The sequence below is a fragment of the Gigantopelta aegis genome, chromosome 2, assembly GCF_016097555.1.
Source record: "Gigantopelta aegis isolate Gae_Host chromosome 2, Gae_host_genome, whole genome shotgun sequence".
Lineage (NCBI taxonomy): Eukaryota > Metazoa > Mollusca > Gastropoda > Neomphalida > Peltospiridae > Gigantopelta > Gigantopelta aegis.
This window is the reverse complement of record NC_054700.1, coordinates 20,582,033-20,602,064: the sequence shown is the minus strand read 5'-3', so window position 1 is coordinate 20,602,064 and position 20,032 is coordinate 20,582,033. Positions and strand designations below refer to the sequence as shown.

General features: G+C 36.9%; 1 protein-coding gene across 1 annotated transcript in view; it reads right to left on the bottom strand.

The window, feature by feature from the left end:
• LOC121387679 (chitin synthase chs-2-like) overlaps positions 1 to 20,032 on the bottom strand; it is a 163,521-nt gene that overhangs the window by 97,095 nt on the left and 46,394 nt on the right. The window contains exons 9-10 of the mRNA XM_041518871.1: positions 2,841 to 2,979; positions 1,604 to 1,829 (exon numbers count right to left, since the gene is read on the bottom strand). Of these exons, the coding sequence (XP_041374805.1) occupies positions 1,604 to 1,829; positions 2,841 to 2,979 (365 nt within the window). The remainder of the gene's footprint in view (positions 1 to 1,603; positions 1,830 to 2,840; positions 2,980 to 20,032) is intronic.

The following is a 20,032-nucleotide window of genomic DNA, read 5'->3' as shown; positions in this document are numbered from 1 at the left end:
ATAATGGCACAGGCAAATTGTATTTTTAGAAATGAAATGTAAATTCCTAGTATATTCATATCACGTTTTGTACTAGTGAAAGATGTTTGAATCGTAGTTTAATTAAACAATATATTTTTATTAATTCGAATGTTCTGCATAGGTGAAACTACAACAGAACATTTATACAATTAATGAATGAACGAATGTCGAAGAACATCAGCATGAACAAAATATCGGCAATTGTGCACCAAACCATACAAATTCCATAGATAGCTATCGTACAACAAAACAAACACACACACAACACAACACAAACACAAAACATAGACACACAGACACACAGACACACAGACTAACGTACGCAAACGCGAGCACGCGAACAATCTAAAAAGCATTTTAAAATCCCAATATCAAATATATTTTACGATTTAAAAAATAATGATAAATTTACAAACATTCTGGAACATTTAAAATATATTAGTGAAATAATTCATCAATTAGAAGGCTAATATCATTATACAGTTCGTGATAGTAAACTGTTCCTTGTTCCTGGACGTGCAAATCCACAAACTGAGGTGGCAACCAATATGTACGGAGTACGCTAATCAACATTTACAAGTTAAATTTAGGTAACTGAATTATAGAACACACTGGTTATTGTTTGTAGGTCGAGTGGACCAGTCGCTGACGAAACACTGCGTTGTTCTATACGCCCATTCTTGAAACAGCATGTCCAAACATGTTGACGAAATTACGCACATTTTGTTCTAATTGAATAGAAAGACGTATAACATTATGATACGCGTTAAAGAGGATACCATGCGTTTGTTACCAGAGCTCCACGACTGGTATATCGAAGGCCGTGGTATGTGCTATCTTGTCTGTTGAATAATGCATACAAAAGATCCCTTGCTCATAATGGAAAAATGTAGCGGGGTTTCCTCTCTAAGACTATATGTCGAAATTACCCAATTTTTGACATCCAATAGCCAATGAATAATAAACGAGTGTGCTCTAGTGGTGTCGTTAAACAAAACATACTTTAACTTGTTTCTGGTTAAATGCATTTGTTGCCAGTGCTATGATGGTACAGATTAACAGCGCCTTGTTAACGATAAAATATTTTTTAAATCCTATTAAATATTTGTTTTTATGTTCAGGATATCAGTGTCTGTGCGTTTTGATGACCGTAATGTTTGTGTTTTACTTCCTCATATATTGAAAGCTAAAATCTAGGTTGGAATTCTTCAAACTTATCTTTGATGTAATATAATGCAAGGATCAGACTACCAACTGCCAGCAGAAAGTTAGCCAACTTTCTGCTGTCTCGAGTTCTACGATTGTCCAGTTGCTAATCAGCGCTCTTACAACTCGATTCTCATCGTATTATCCCATTAATTGTTAATCTGAGCGTACCTGTTGTAAGTCGTGAGCTGGAGAAATTACAACGCAACCGTCGAGTTGACCAACTTTCTGCTGGCAGTTGGTAGTCTGAGCCTAGATTTATTAATTAAAATGGGTTCTTTAGTCAAAATAAAAGTCAGCAAACTTGGAACAGTTTCTTTAATTTATCTAAAGTGGAATCGTCCAGTCGAAGTGCGTCTCATAATTAGATACACACCATAATGAGCACGTCCAAGAGATCCTGGTTGTTCCGGAAGTTGATGTTCCGCCATGACACTCCCTCACGCTCGTATTCCCGCCTTTCCAGGACGAACACGTGGTCGTTGAAGAAACTCTGCATCTGCTCGTTAGCGACGTTGATACACAGCTGCTCAAAGCTGTTCAGTTTGAGGTTCTCAAATCCGGGCATGTCCAGAATACCAATACTCGGGCCAGGACAAAATCTGAAACACAAACAGTAATAAATGACAAAATAGTGCAAGCGGAGGGCAGTACCTAACTTAAATAACTACGGGCAGTGGCGTAGCGAGGGGGATTGTGGGCATAGCGTCCATCCCCTCAATCAAACTTTTATCTTAGTTTTACTGTATTAAATTTTATAAAATCATACATACATAGTTTGAGTTGCCCCCTATGTAGTTTGCACCCCACCCCATATAAATCCTTGCTACGCCAATGACTGGAGGGGGGGGGGGGGGTAGTACAAGCATTGGTGGTTTAGTTCCTAAGCCATCGGGTTTAAGGCTGGTAAGTATTGGGGTCGCTTTCCGGTACCGACTCCCACCCAAAGCAAGGCCACTACACAGATTTTTCTATCACAACCACAAACAACTAACTCAAAGTCCTCGATAGATAGCCCAGATAGCTGAGATGTGTGGCCAGGACAGCGTGCTCGAACATTGAAAACGTAGATTATGTGATACTACTTAAAATCAGCACGTGCACGTTCACGCACATGCACACACATACACAAACATTTTAAGAAAAAAAAGAGAGTTGATAATAGATGGATCCTTGTTTTTCAAACTGTTTCGTTTATTTTAAGCAAAGACACACGATTACACGTAACACGAAGGCAGGGCATCCGATTATTCCTGCTGTATGGAAACATCCTACCATTCTATCCCACTGTATACATGAATATACATTCGAAACGCCCCGTTGTATTTATTATTTTGTGACTATTTATTTATTAGTTTATTTTATACCCATAACAGAGCTCCTTTAACATTTACTGAATGCTGAAATCTAGGATACGTTCAGCAACAGCGAGCAATGCTAATGTTTGCCAACGATTTGATTGTTTATTTATTTATTTATTTTTTATTATTATTATTTTTTTTTTTAGGGTTTTTTTTTTTTTGGGGGGGGGGTCCTACTCTGTTTGGCAGGACTTAACCCAAGTCCGTAATTTCTGGGCCACCCTGTTTAATTATCAGAGTAATTTCCCTTACGTGTACTCTTTGTCGGGCTGTAGTCTCTGGTTGACCTGGCGGACAATCCAGCCGAACAGTCGGGCGTACAAAGTCTTCGCCAACGCGTCACGACCATCGGCGGCCTGCTCGGCAGTCTTCGGGATGATCACCTTCCCGCCTGTAATGAAAACCATTCGATAGTAATAAACTGACGGAAATAAACGGAATGAAATGAATCGTTACGGATCGAATCGGAAAGGAGCGTAGCAAAACAGAAAGAAATGTTTTATTTAACGACGCACTCAACACATTTTATTTACGGTTATATGGCGTCAGACATATGGTTAAGGACCACACAGATTTTGAGAGGAAACCCGCTGTCGCCACTACATGGGCTACTCTTCCGATTAGCAGCAAGGGATCTTTTATTTGCGCTTCCCACCGGCAGGATAGCACAAACCATGGCCTTTGTTGAACCAGTTATGGATCACTGGTCGGTTCAAGTGGTTTACACCTACCCACTGAGCCTTGCGGAGCACTCACTCAGGGTTTGGAGTCGGTATCTGGATTAAAAATCCCATGCCTCGACTGGGATACGAACCCAGTACCTACCAGCCTGTAGACCGATGGCCTACCACGACGCCACCGAGGCCGGTCGTAGCAAAACAGAACATAACATAATTGTGTTGTCAAAGACAAGCAGACAGCTAGTCATCCAGACATACATAATATATATATATATATATATATATATATATATATATATATATATATATAGTCGGCCAGAGAGACAAACACACAGACAGACAGACAGATAGACAGACAGACAAACAAACAAAAGGTCATATGACTGAATCTGAATGACAAAACCGTATTCCCTGATCAAATTCGTATATATTCACAAGACAGAGTCGACAGGATGTTAGGCAATGTCGTGATTGCTTCCACGATCCACCATCAGGTGCTCGTCTTTAGGAAGACTGCCACCCCTAGGAGATACGTAACAGGATGTTTCATCCTTCCTGTATCGCCTATAGGAGGACTGCCATTCCCAGGGTAGCTTAGAAAACCCCAATCTTACTAAACAGGACAAAGGTCAATGGAATATATGCAGCTGTGATGGCATGCATTCATGAATTACTGTAAGATGCGTATATCCTGTCAAAGATTGCGGGATAAAGGGTTAAACGTAGAGGATGGGGATATATTATGCGTTTTGATAGCTGCAACGTACTTGATATTGATATATACAGAGTTGCACTCATTTCTTAAGGCCGCGACTAACATACGCACATACGATAGTATGCATCTGTTTCCACTGAGCAAGGACATAACGGTTTCCAGTGGTCGACGCAATTTCTATGTACCCACTGGTCAGAGAACATGTTCTAATGTGTCATGTCCAAACAATGTACATGTCTACCAAATAGTTTCGATCGGTAATTTTGGGGTGGTAGCATGGAGAAATTATACACAATGCACAGGTGTTAGGGCAAATAACAAAATATTTTCCACGTGCATGCGTTCATTTGAAAGAATGAGAACGGGCTGTTTATTTCAAGACGCGTCAGCACATTTTGAACTACAGCTAAATGATGTAAGACATACGTTTTATCAGATGCCGATCCAGAGGGAGGGTGCTGGGGTGCGCTCCTCCTCCCCGAACTTCAAATTACCATGAAATCATGTCAATAATGTATTTTAGTGTACTTTGGAATACTGCAGGTCCCTGTTTTGACGTTGCACCCCAAGCTAAACATTTCTTGAAACCGCTTCTGGTTATTGCCACACCTTTTTCTAAGTATTTCGGGTAGGTAGGTTTTTTTAAATAAACGACAATTCCAAACATGTCTGGGGCGGGACGTAGCCCAGTGGTAAAAGCGTTCGCTTGATGCGCGGTCGATCTAGGATCGATGCCCGTCGGTGGACCCATTGGGTTATTTCTCGTTTCAGCCAGTGCTCTACAGTTGGTGTAACAATGGCTGTGGTATGTACTATCCTGTCTGTGGGATGGTGCATATAAAAGATCCCTTGCTGCTAATCGAAAAGAGTAGCCCATGAAGTGGCGACAGCAGGTTTCCTCTCTCAGTATCTGTGCGGTTCGTAACCATATGTCTGACGCCATATAACCGTAAATGAAATGTGTTGAGTGCGTCGTTAAATAAAACATTTCCTTCCTTCCAAACATGTCTATGTTGATATCTTAAATGTTCAGTTATAGTTCGAATGAAAACCGTATTAGTTCCATTATTGATAACCAGTAAAGCCTTATTTATTTAAAGCATCATTTATATATATATATATATATATATATATATATATACTCTTCAAAAGAAGAAACGCAAAACCACATTGTCGTAACATTTGGAGAATTAATTTAATTATTGAATGGTGAGTCCGATAATTACCAAATGTTGCAGGATTGTTCACAATTCACTCTAGTCCATTGTGAGTAAGTGATAGGACACACCACCAAGGTCAAGGTCATCTGGAGTCAATACCGGGTGTGGCCTCCGCGTGTGTTGACAACTGCCTGGCACCGCCTGCCCATTGAAGCAACCAGAGTACGGATGACGTCCCGGGGGATGGTGGCCCACTCGGCCTGCAAGGCTGCTGCCAGCTCGGGCAGGGTCTGGGGCTGTGGTTGTCGCTGTCGGAGGCGTCGGTCCAACTCGTCCCATAGATTCTCAATTGGGTTCAAATCCGGTGATATCGATGGCCAAGGAAGGACATTAATGTTGTTGTTCTGTAGGAAAGCCGTTGCGAGACGTGCTGTGTGAGGCCTGGCGTTGTCATGTTGGAACACTGCGTTGGCGTTGGCCATAACTGGAACGATGTGTGGCCGGAGGATCTGGTCAATGTAGCCCTGTGCATTCAGGTTGCCCTGCACGTGGACCAGGTCAGTTCTGCCAGTGTGTGAGATGGCTGCCCACACCATGACACTACCCCCGCCGAATCTGTCCACTTCCTGCACGCAGTTTGCCGCATAACGTTCACCACGACGCCTATACACGCGACATCTTCCATCATGACGTCGGAGCAGAAATCGGCACTCGTCACTGAACCACACCTGTCTCCATCGCAGTTGAGGCCATTGTCGATGAATCTGGCACCACTGCAGTCGGAGTCGACGGTGTTGTGGTGTTAAGATGACACCTCGAACTGGACGTCTGGCACGAATTCCTACCTCACGTAGGCGGTTCCGTACGGTCTGGTCGGATATCCTGCGCAAACCTGGTATTGCTGCGGCTGTGGAGGTGGCAGTAGTCAATCGTTCCCGAAGGTGGCGTACCCGGATGTAGCGGTCCTGCCCGGGGGTAGTGACCCGTGGTCGACCGGATCTAGGGAGGTCACGTGTTGATCCATGTTGCTGGTAACGGTCCCACAGTCTGGAGATGGTGCTTGGGGACACATGGAATGCCCTGGCAACGGCCGTTCTGGATTCGCCTGCGTCTAGTCGGCCGATGGCATTGTTTCTCTGCGGTTCACTGAGACGTGGCATGTCCTGGATTGTCAACTGTCGGCCAGATACAGAGGCCAGGCAAGCGAACACCCTGCACTTTTATACTGTCGGTGTTCATGTTGCACGTGCAGACAACGCACGTGCAGTGGTGACATGGTTTGCACGTGGCTGCGTTTTTGCGAATATTCACATTTTGGAACTTTATTGTACAGTAGCTGCGTTTTATCGAATGTAACCGTGGGAATGTGTTTGGGACATGCAATGACCTTATATTCACAAAGCATGAACCGGTAGGAAACATAAAATCGGAGTTATAACCCATTTGTACCCTTTTGCGTTTCTTTTTTTGAAGAGTATATATCTATCTGCTACACCTGTCTAGGTCATCCTGCAGCTACATACATAAATCAATCACCAATTCTGTCAATATCCCACACAAAATGAAAACTTTATGTCAACCGATGTTATGAATAGCAAAAAGTAAAGTTTGTTTTATTTAACGACGCCACTAGAGCACATTGATTTTTAATCTTATAATCGGCTATTGGACGTCAAACATATGGTCATTCTGACACTGTTATTAGAGGAATCCCGCTGTCGCCACATAGGCTACTTTTTTTTACGACAGGCAGCAAGGGATCTTTTATTTGCGCTTCCCACAAGCAGGATAGCACAAACCATGGCCTTTGTTGAACCAGTTATGGATCACTGGTCGGTGCAAGTGGTTTACACCTACCCATTGAGCCTTGCGGAGCACTCACTCGGGGTTTGGAGTCGGTATCTGGATTAAAAATCCCATGCCTCGACTGGGATTCGAACCCAGTACCTACCAGCCTGTAGACCGATGGCCTGCCATGACGCCACCGAGGCCGGTTTATGAATAGCACTTCATAAAATGTCCTTATTTATTGACAAAATACAAAAAAAATACTGTCAACCTCAAATTTGGGCAAAAATTATACACATATTCGAGGAAAATGCGCTAACCTGAGACCTTTTTACCATGTATTTCCTTCATTCTACCCTCAAAATTAGTTGTAATCCATGTAATGATTTGTTTGTAAACCTATATACCAAATGTTGTTATCCAGATTCGGGCTTTTCCCTTTAATTCGGGCAAAGCCGCCACCCACCCCTGTCCTTACAAAAATGGAAGCCCGCACCTATAAAAGTGATGTATGCTTAAAATACAGGTTAACTTGTGCTGTTAGATGTTTTGGAAGAATAACAAGCATATCCCCTACCAAGGGCCGTAATTCCGTCAAAAATGGTTAAATTGCCATGAAGGTCAAACTTGTGATCTGTAACAGTACATGATAAAGCTATGAACAAAATTTCAGCTCAATATCTCAAGGCTTTCTGAAAACAAAAGTCCGGAACACAATCGTTCATATCGCTTAAGTTCAAGGGCCATAACTCCGTCAAAAATGGTTAAATCGCCATGAAAGTTAAACGTGGTCTGTAACAGTACATGATAAAGCCATACCAAACATTTCAGGTTAATATCTCAAGACATTCTAAAACATAACCATCCGGAAAACTCTATGTGTGGCAGGCGGACGGACAGACAGGCAGGCGGACAGAAGGACAGAAGGACAAAGATGAAACCTATAGTCCCCTCCGGTTGGACCGGTAGGGGACTAATAAGGACTTAAAGGGGGCAACAGGCATGGCTATACTGGGTGTGTAGCACCAAATCTTATGCAATAGATGACAATATTTCACCAATGGTAGGCGTGATCTTATTTAAAGGGACATTCCTGAGTTTGCTGCAAGTTTTTAAGATGTTATCGACTAACAGACTTTTTAACGATTGTAATTACATATCAAATATATTTTTCTGCACAAAATATTAGTGGCTGTATATTAAACGTGTTTCTGATCGTTCTAATATTTGTACTAGGCTAAATTTCATTTTATTTTCTAAGAATGTTTTTTTCGTACGTACGAAATTATTTGAAAACAAAATCCAGTTTGGGCTTCTTACAAATATTAAGACGACCAGAAATACATTGAACATACACACACACACACACACACACACACACACACACACACACACACACACACACTGATATTCTAAACAAGAAAATGTATTTAACATGTAAGTTTAATCGTAGAAATATTTTATTAGTCCTAAACATCTTACAATGCAGCAAACTCAGGAATGTCCCTTTAATGCGTATCCAAAGTTAGGTGCATTTGACCCAGAGAGATGCTATTTGGTATTTAATGTTACCTTACTACACAGGTTGAAATGTACTGTATTATATGTTTTGGATGAATAAATGGTATGACGTCACTATGCATGGCTATATTACAGCATTAATATTAATAATGGTACTTATAATGGTTCGTAATACACAACATTCGCATTCTGGATTGTTGTGGTAAGTATGGGTATATCGATTCTCGCTTTTGCTTCTTCTTCTTTTGTTTTTCTTTCTGTCGTTCTTTTCTTTACATTACGTTCGTATCGAAATCTGTTGACTCTCAAATAAAAGATTCATTTACATGTTAAATACTAGATGAGGCTTGCTCTCTGCATCGCGTTGAACTGCAAATTGCACCTGTCAATTGCACACTGACAATTGTTGAAAGTCAAACACGAAATCCAACCTGCGTCCACGAAAAACAAAACGAAAGAACCAGTCAAGGTCAGTTTATAACAACAAATTGATGCATTAGATATGGATTTTTAAAAGAATGTTTTCATTTACATTTAGTCGCCACACATGCTTGAGATTTATAATATACATGGACATATATGTGCAAACCACTGACAGTTAACCCTTGATATGAGAAGACAGAGCAGGTAGATGATGTATATGCCAATGAGTGCATGCTTGAAAATTAAGTTTTTATGTTACTCATATGGTTAAAAGATATCTTGGTACATATCAAACCGGCCTCGGTGGCGTCGTGGTTAGGCCATCGGTCTACAGGCTGGTACTGGGTTCGGATCCCAGTCGAGACATAGGGTTTTTAATCCAGATACCGATTCCAAACCCTCAAAGGCTCAGTGGGTAGGTGTAAACCACTTGCACCGACCAGTGATCCATATCTGGTTCAACATAGGCCATGGTGTGTGCTATCCTGCCTGTGGGAAGCGCAAATAAAAGATCCCTTGCTGCCTGTCGTAAACGAGTAGCCTATGTGGCGACAGCGGGTTTCCTCTAAAAACAGTGTCAGAATGACCATATGTTTGACGTCCAATAGCAGATGGTAAGATAAAAAATCAATGTTCTCTAGTGGCGTCGTTAAATAAAACAAACTTTACTTTTGGTACATATCAAAGTGATACGTCAAGCTAGAACGTAACACTTTGACGTCATCAATTGGCGCACTATGACCGTACCAAAAGGGTTAACCAAACGTGTTTAGTGATATAAAATGAATTCGATTATGGGTAATAAATATGATATTAAACTCCGTCGTAAATGTCCGTCGTTAAATAATATTCACTGTCACACGTTACAGCTCGTGACAACTGAATATTATTTCACTATGGATATACACATGATAAGAAATGGAAGCTAATTTAATATCTTATAAATATATACATTTTCGTAAATACAGCATTGTTGGTAAGTAAAATCCAGTTTGAACAATCAGAAACACGTGGAATATACAGACACTGGTATTTTAATGCACTGTATATCTAGTTGTCATAAAAGTTCTATTAGCTGAAAACATTTGGCAATGGCAACAGACTCAGAACAATATCTGTAATGTTACAGGGGTCGAAATACTGCCGGTATTTGTCAGTCAACAATGACATTACCACGGACAGGAAAAGGTCTTTTACCTGTCGCCTCGTCGGACCGACAATCATGTTTGGTGCGGCAGTTTTGATTCGGGCCAGTAGAATTTGTACGTTGCCGGAAAGAATATCTGGCAGGAATTACAACCAATTTCGACCCCTGTGGTAATAGATACTGTGTTCGTATCCCAGATTTGGCACCAGTTTACAGCTCATTTGAACAAGTACAACAACGTCCACACTCACGTCACTCTCTTTCTCTCTCTCTCCCTCTCGTTCTCTCTCTCTCTCCCCATCTCTTTCTTTTTCTCTCTCTCTCTCTCTCTCTCTCTCTCTCTCTCTCTCGCTCGCTCTCTCTCTCTCTCTCTCTCTCTCTCTCTCGCTTTCTCTCTCTCTCTCTCTCTCTCTCTCTCTCTCCTCTCCTCTCTCTCTCTCTCTCTCTCTCTCTCTCTCTCTCTCTCTCTCTCTCCCTCTCTCTCTCTCTCTCTCTCTCTCTCTCTCTCTCTCTCTCTCTCTCTCTCTCTCTCTCTCTCTCTCCCCCCTCACCAACCAGTGCACGACTGATATATCAAAGGCCGTTGTATGTACATATAAAAGATCCTTTCCTACTAATGGAAAAAATGTAGCGGGTGGCCTCTCTAATATTGTATGTTAGAATTGCCAAATGTTCAACATCCAAAAGCCGTAGGTTAATATATCAATATGCTCTAGTGGTGTCGTTAAATAAAACAAACTTTCACTCTCACACTGGACTATTAGCCATTAACGGTCAAGTTGGTTGCGAATCTAAAAAATAAGCAAGGAAGTGGATAAAACTGAATGTTTTATTATCAGCAAATACTAAAGGCTAACCATTAAAGGGACATTCCTGAGTTTGCTGCATTGTAAGATGTTTCCGACTAATAAAATATTTCTACGATTAAACTTACATATTAAAGATATTTTTTTGTTTAGAATATCAGTGTCTCTATATTCAATGTGTTTCTGGACGTCTTAATATTTGTAAGAAGCCCAAACTGGATTTTGTCTTCAAATCATTTCGTACGTACGAAAAAATAATATTTTGAGAAATAAAATGAAATTTAACCTAGTACAAATATTAGAACGATCAGAAACACGTTTAATATACAGCCACTAATATTTTATGCAGAAAAATATATTTCATATGTAATTTCAATCGTTAAAAAGTCTCTGTTAGTCGATAACATCTTAAAAGTTGCAACAAACTCAGGAATGTTCCTTTAACTCATGTAATGGACAGATAGCTTAGATAGCTGAGGTTTGCGTTCAGTGTAGCGGTCTTAGCATTCATTAGATATAGTCTCAGGTCAAGTAGCACGTGCCACTTTAAACTACTTGTTATGTATGCTAGTTACTAAATACTAGTATTCGTTTAAATCTTCTGCTGAATGACGTAAATGGTATGGTATTACAAAAAAAAACATATGGCAAAGCATAAATATATCTCAATAATGAGCTGCAGAGACGTATTTGAGAATTTGGCGCCCCTAGTCCACTAATAGTGTTGCCCCTCACACACACACACACACACACACACACACACACACACACACTTATCATCCCCTTCCGCCTTCAAAACCATAATCGTAATACTAACGTAAACGTAAAAAACCCACCCCTAAAATGATTGTTTTTTAATTCTTCTTATGTTTTGTAATATTTTTTCGCCCCCTAAAATTTGGCGTCCTAGGCCTGTGCACTAATACAGCTCTGATGACATGGCTGTGAAATGAAACAACACTAAACAAAGAACACGCAAAACATGTGCCCAGGAAAGCGTGTTTCTACATTAATTAAATATAAGCTTGTAATAAATGAAAATGAATGGGTATATTATAAGGTTATTTTGGGGGTCACACTACATGTACTGAATACTTTGGGGAATATTATTCTGAATGTAGCAAATCTTCAAATATATTGAGAAAAGATGGAATACGAAACGAATAGAAAGAGAAAACACTTGTTGTATCTAACACAGGGTTGCGAATCTTTAACATGGATGCTCGAAGGCTAACAGCGGGTTAGCATATTCGGGGTAAGAAGGGGAAAATCTTATATTAATCTTCAGTTGGCACAACAGTCAATGTCACCAGGTCACAACAAACAAAAATTAGATTAGAAGAAAAAACCCTGCATTTCGCGAACTGTGTTTGACAAATCTGCAAAACGGACGATTCTACGGACATGCGCATTAGCCAAAAGTTTAATAGATTGATTACTTCTTAGCCATTTGGTGTAATATATAGTTTTAAATTAACCTAAGCTCTAATAGAGGGCTTTTGGGGGTGGGGGGGGGGGATGTGTGGTTCCCGGATTTGTTTAATCACGTGTAGTATTCATGAATTGAAGTGTTCAGTTTTGGGTTGTTGATTTTGGAAATAGCAGTTATATAGTGTCGAAAATACAAATAAGAACACAAAATATAGAGTTCAATGTGAACTAGATTTATAAAAGTTTTATATTACATTATATAGATAAATGGACATACCACTTTGTTTTTCTTTCTTTATTTATTTCAGCCTTTCTTTTTTAAATAATACTATTACGCATTGTCGCAAATAAAAAAAAAAAAAAAAAAATGAAGAGTTTTATGACGTTTATCTTTCTCAGTTTATTCAATTTCAATTATATGTGAGCATTTCTTCGTTTACGCGATTTGGATTTCATATATTCATCCATGTGGTAATAAATTTCCCCAAGCGCAACATTAGCTTCGATATTAAAAACAAATTGCAATAACTACAAGAAAAAAGAAGATCCAAAAGCAAACAAAAAACCATTAACAAAACAAATACGACCGGAGATATACTCTAACAATAATATAAAATATACAAAAATAAAAACTTTAATTAAACATAAATATTTTCATTATAATAAAACGAAAAGAAAGAAAGTGATAAATCTTGGAGTAAGGTGATAAAACATTGTCCTGTACTATACTAGCGACAACGTAGTGCTTATATATGTAGAAAACATTAACTTTCAACAGTATGAAAATATATGTCATTAACATTTAACATTAATTCTAGTTTGGCTACTAAATATAGCACTATTTTTGAAAGTTGTGTCAAACAGTGTGCAACTCATTCTATTATATACGAACAAAACTGTAAACACAACCAATATCATACCTCTTCATAATTATTTTTAAAATTTCAGTAATGAAACAAATATTTATTTCTGTCCAAAAATGTATTAAACAAACACATCGTTTTGATTTTAAAAAGTCTGATGGTTTGATTGCATTTATGCACTTTATTTCTTTCGTGTTTTTTTAGGGTTATTTTTTTTTTTTTTTTTTTTTTTTTTTTTTGTCTTTCTCTTTTCTATTTTGCTTTCTTTTCTTTTTCTTTTTTCTTCTTTTTTTCTTTTTGAAATTCTGAATATTGTACATATTTTATACTATCTTTGCTTCTTTTTATGTATCTTTAATTTATCTCAAAATCATGTTGTATATACATGTAAAACTCTCTATTCCTAAATTTGATTGTTATCGAAATAAATCTGTATATGCATTTTATATGTACATGTGTCTATACACTAATATTATATTATAATTATAAATATAAAAAAATATAAAAATAATTATGTGATTGTAGTCATTGATATTGTATTATATGTATATAGGAGAGGGCCTAATAAGTTGGCAAACATGTGCTCAATCATTTTGTTCTTTATGCAATAAAATATGTGTTCTGTCAATCTCTGCACAAAACAGAAAACAAGGGATTTTTAGACAAGGTCGTGATTGCTACGGTGCATTACTTTTCATTTTTCATTTCGAATTATTTTCGTGCTTATATCCAATTAAGGTTCAAACACGCTGTCCTGGGGACACACCTCAGTCTAATCCAGGACAGTGGGTTAGTTGTTAGTCGTTAGTGGTTAGTGAGAGAGAAGAGGATGTAATGGTCTTACACCTACCCAGTGAGTAGTTAAAACTCGCTCTGGGTGGGAGCTGGTACCGGGCTGTGAACCCAGTACCTACCAGCCTTATGTCCGATGGCTTAACCACGACACCGTTTCCGTTCTCCCGTTTGAAATGTATCTTTTTTATTTTCCATCTGGTAGCTGCTCCTATCTTTCAACACATTTTGCTATCCATCTTTACACCCCTGTCCTTATCTTTCCAACCGCGACAGTTGATTACAATTGTGACAAATTATCGTTTTAACATTACCCACCCCCACTTGAAATGATTAAATGTTATAACTGATCATGGCATTGTTTTCAAAACCCGTAAAGTAGCAATCTATATTTATATCTTAAACTATCTACGGTAAAATTATTTAAAATATCAGATGAAAAAGTACATCTCTGCCTTTTTTCTCGTTTTCATGTCTTGTTAATGAAGTATGTAACATAGTTAATATGGGTTGCGATTCTTTACTTTTGCAATTCTCGTTCTGTTTTCACTTCTCTTTTTTTTCCTCGAGCAGATTTGGTTGGTGCCTTTAAGACTGGTCGGAATTACAATAACGACAAGGTCAGTGTTAACAAATTCAAATTATTTGACGACTGTAATCACTGCTAACTGATCAGGTTAGCACTGTCTGGATTCTTCCAAATCTTTGAAAAACTACGTGTATTTTGTTAACAAACTTGGACAAACGAAATGCTACTACAAACAGAATAAAGACGTCAGGCAGTCGTTTGGTCACTATAGGAACCTAATGTGAGCGTAGGTTTCACCTGAATTTTACACCATATTTTAATTTGCTTACCTGTGGTATTTAAAAAAAAAAAAAGAAAGTGGCACAATTCTTTACAATGGGTTTTAATTTAACAATCAAATTTTAAATACAGATTTGATAATCACTATCGGCATGTGCTTGCCTTTGTTTAACATCCAAAAGCCGATGTGTTCTATGTGCTGCTGTTATGTTATTATGAATTAAATGTAATGACTGATTCACTTAGCAAATATACATAATTATTAAGAATGATGCACAATTAATGGTATATGAAAGGTTTGGTATGTGTTGTCCTGTCTGCGGCAAAATGCATATAAAAGATAACTTGCTGCTAAATGGAAAACACAGCGAGTTTTTACTAAGACTATATGCAAGTATATCAAATGTTGGACATCCAGTAGCTGATGATTGATCAATATTCCTGCTCTAGTGGTGTTGTTAACCAAAACAAACATTTTTCATTTAATTTACTGTCATGCTTAACACGCTGTTTTTGGGCACACAATGAGGTGATTACCTAACTAACTAGCGACGTTTGGGCTACGTTATATATGGAAATCGGCCGATATCCATATCAGTTATTATCATAATTAAAGGGACATTCCTGAGTTTGCTGCATTGTAAGATGTTTCCGACTAATAAAATAGTTCTACGATTAATCGTACATATTAAATATATTTTCTGGTTTAGAATATCAGTGTCTGTATATTCAATGTGTTTCTGGTCGTCTTAATATTTGAAAGAAGCCAAGACTAGATTGTGTCTTCAAATAATTTCGTACGTACGAAAAAAATTATATTTTGGAAATAAAATGAAATTTAACCTAGCACAAATATTAGAACGATCAGAAACGCGTTTAATATACAGCCACTAATATTTTATGCATAAAAAATATATTTCATATGTAATTACAATCGTTAAAAAGTCTTTGTTAGTCGATAACATCTTAAAAAGTGCAGCAAACTCAGGAATGCCCCTTTAAAGTTTACGTGATGTATTTGAGAAAAAATGCTATTCTTGTAGTACAATAATGGTAACCACATTTATTAAAAACATATAAATTACAAACATATCTGACAGAGTCGGTAGATTAAAAGATTCAACGGAAATAACTAACAAGAGGCTTATAGAGCTCCGCTATTAAATTTTCAATTTTGTCAGTAGTAGGCAATTTAATAATTTTGTAAAGATTACCTTCGATTACCCATGTGTCAAGTTTAAGAATTATCAAATAAAAACGTTAAGAGACATATTTTTAGATTTGTAAAATAACTTTTTATTTTAATACATTCTATGAAATTTGTTTTCTTTGTTATTTTTTGGAGACTTGCCCGTATTGTAATAACTTCTTTCAGAACTAATGAATGAAATGTTCCAGAAAATACATGTAGAAATTGTCAATGTTCAAGAACTTAAGAAGCAGTTTTATTGACTTTATATTTATTATTATTATTTTGTTGTTGTTGTTGTTGAAATATTCATTAATTAGAGAATCGCTGTTCTACACTTCAAAAGTACCTAAAAAAAATGCAGACAGACTTAATTTGTGTTAATGTTTGGTTTTAATTTTTAAATATTTATTTCGTCAAAGGTAAATTCATAAATTTAGAAATGTGTTAGTTTATATAATCATAGTACCACGTTTCAGTACTATCCCAACAAAACTCTAGAAGAAGATAGACTTTAAAATGTAAAATTTTAATTTAAAATTTTTTAAATAAAAAATTAAAATTTCGAAAGTTCCGAAATCTCTCTCTCTCTCTCTATTAGTTTGCGTAGAGTGCCCCAAAGATCATTGTACCAAGTTTCAGAACAATCCAATCGGAACTATAAGATAGACTTCAATGCAAAAGTTGACGGACAGACGCCAGACAAATCAGTATTAGAAAAGCTCTACTGATGAATGTCATAGCGGAGGTTAAATTTATATTTAAATCTAGGATGTAAGTTAACATTTTTTTTTAAATAACTCTCTATTATTTTGTGAAGACTGCCCAAGAAAATCATAGTACCAAGTGTCAGAATAAATCGATAAATATTCTAGGAGAAGATAGAATTTAAAATGTTCAATGTTATATTTTTATTTAAAATTTTAAAATTTAATAAAAAAATTATAAAATTCAAACTTTCCAAAGTATCTCTCTATTAGTTTGTGACGATTGCCCCTGAGAATACTTATACTAAATTTCAGAACTATCCAATCAAACGTCCAGAAGGTAGACTTAAATTTTCAATGTTAAATTTATATTTAAAATGTTTAAATTTAATCAATGTTCACAAATTCAAACTTTTGACAATATTTCTCTATTAGTTTGTGAAGACTACCTTAGAGTAGCATAGTACCAAGTTTCAGAACTATCCGATCAAAAATCTAAAACATTTAATTAAAACAAATGCAAATATTATTTTAAATATCTCTATAAACGTTTGTGCAGACTGACCCTGAGAATACACATGCTAAGTTTCAGAACTAGCCAATCAAAACTCTTGGAGAAAATTGACTTTGAAATCTTTAATGTTAAATTTGTATTTAAAATGTTAAAATTTAATAGAAATTCAGAAATTCAAAATTTCCTTAATATTTCTTTATTAGTTGTGAAAACTATTACAGAGGTACAGAGTCTGATCGAAATTCTGAAAGTACATAGACTTCCAGATTTTCAATTTTATTTTATTTTAAACAGAGGCTGATTGTTCTGTTTAGTCTGGTCTGGGCTACTAGTAGAATGCTAACTAAGCCCATCACTTTTCAATCGTTTACTAGATATGTCAGAAGTGTTAAGAAGAAACCACCTTCAAATTAACAACCAAATACTGGTATTAGTCAGTTTTAAGACTTTAAAAGTGCATGGACAATATAATTCCAATGGTGGAAAATCTCTTATCAAAAAGCGTACATTGTAATATAATTATGTTAATTATTAGAAAGCATTTTTTTTTTTGAATTTATGAACTTTCTAAATGCTTTATTACACATAATAAATTACACCATAATCAAGTTGGCAATTAGAAATTGTAGTACATTTTTCAGTTTCAAGACATGAAAATTTACAAAGAAAATTATTTTTCAGTGGAAAAAAATATCAAAAACACTGGATTTTTTTATATAAAAATGTTGTCATAATACAATTAATAAAACAAGTTGTGGTATTTTCGTCTTTAAAACGTATAAAACCCACCTACAAGTTAACAACCAAAGACTGGTATTAGTAATTTTCAAGACTTTAAAAGTGCGTGGAAAACTACATTTCCAATGGTGGAAAGACATCAGACTCCAAACAAGACGATCCCAAAACGGAATTGACTCTGTGTCAATGTCAAGGAATGTAAATTAATTCTATCTTCTATTACTATTGTTAATTGATCGCGTGACATTGCCAAGAGCGTCAACATGTGCCCTGTCTTCACAAGCCAAGGCTGCTAATTCCGTACTAAGACACCATTTACGCCTTGGCACACACACAGTCCGGTCTTCTGGCGTCAGAACAGCCGCCATCTTGTTGAAAATACACTGAACTGCATGCACCAATGGCGTTGCCTGTTACATATTGTGTTTGGTTGATTTGTACTATGCTCCCAAGTCTTGTTTGTTGCATTTAATGCAGACAAATACATTCAGCCGTGTTTCATAATATTGAAATTACATATAATACCGAAATATCTATCAATAACGCTATGATTTGTAAAAAAAAAAAAATATATATATATATATATTTCAAGAAACCACTAGATCAAAACTTTTAATGCAGGATAGTAGTTTGAAAAGTTTGGCAAAACAATTGAAACATCTTTTTGTATTTCACAATTGTAAACACATGTTTGAGTCATCATGTAAAAGTGTGTCATCATTGGTGAAGAAATATTGTTGCTACTATAATACACAAGGGACAAAAGTTAAATCCTAAAGAATTTTCAAATTCATAGGTTATGGATTCAAATCTCAGCATTGGCTCCAAATCGGAGCGGTGAATATCTCGATTTTGGAGTTATACTGACCTCTCTTGCCAAACACTAAGCATTTTAAAATAATAATAATAATAATAATAATAATAATAATAATAATAATAATAATAATAATAATAATAATAATAATAATAATAATAATAATAATAAATAAATAAATAAATAAAATAAAATAAAACAACTACAGAGTGCATATTGATGATGGGATTTGAACCTATTGCACCTATTTGTATATGACACACTGATGAGCAACCTCATGACTAGACAGGATAAGTAATAGTTGTACCCACACTTTACGAGGTGTATCGGTGAATACACACACATTTTTAACAAAAGAAATAATGACAACGAGAACGGAAGTGGGGTATAACTACAGAAATGAAAGTTTCATTAATATTAATACTATTAAACACTCAGTTCGAAGGAAATCTAATGCATAGTATACAACAGGAAGGAAATGTGTTATTTAACGATGCACTCAACACATTTTATTTACGGTTATATGGCGTCAGACATATGGTTAAGGACCACACAGATATTGAGAGAGGAAACCCGCTGTCGCCACTTCATGGGCTACTCTTTTCGATTAGCAGCAAGGGATCTTTTATATGCACAATCCCACAGACAGGATAGTACATATATGTAGAGCACTGCCTGGAAGGAGAAATAGCCCAATGGGCCCACCGACGAGGATCGATCCTAAACCGACCGCGCATCAAGCGAGCGCTTTACCACTGGGCTACATCCCGCCCCGCATAGTAACCAACAGTTAATGAATCACAACGTGGTTTGTGGTGCACTTGAACACGAATAAATCCACGAGCAGAAGCATCGAATCAGTATAATATCGCGTGTGATTAAAAGAAAAAAGTCCCACTTTTTTAACTTGAATAGCGGAAAAGGTATACAATGCAGAACATTGAAATTTTGTAAAAGAAAAAACTAATTTTGCTGTGTATTGACATTAAAAAGTTAATGTCCATACATTGCTTACTGTCAAAATGGCACGTCGTACAATACGTAATGTATAGAAATGATATACCAATATTAAAAAAGAATTAAATTCGATATGTACACTAACGGGATTCGAACCTGCTACACCGATTCTCACAACACATGACTGTCCGCGACAGACAGTCCATATGGCTAAAGTATGCACCAATGACAGTGTGCTTCAAACTTAATTGTGTACATGCACGAAAATAAACATGAATGAATTATATGGGCGCAGATACACTAATGACAATGGTATTGTGCCCAAGAATGCAATAGGCGCCTAAATAAGAGAATGTATTACAGAGTTATCTGCCCTTCGGAGGGGAACTCT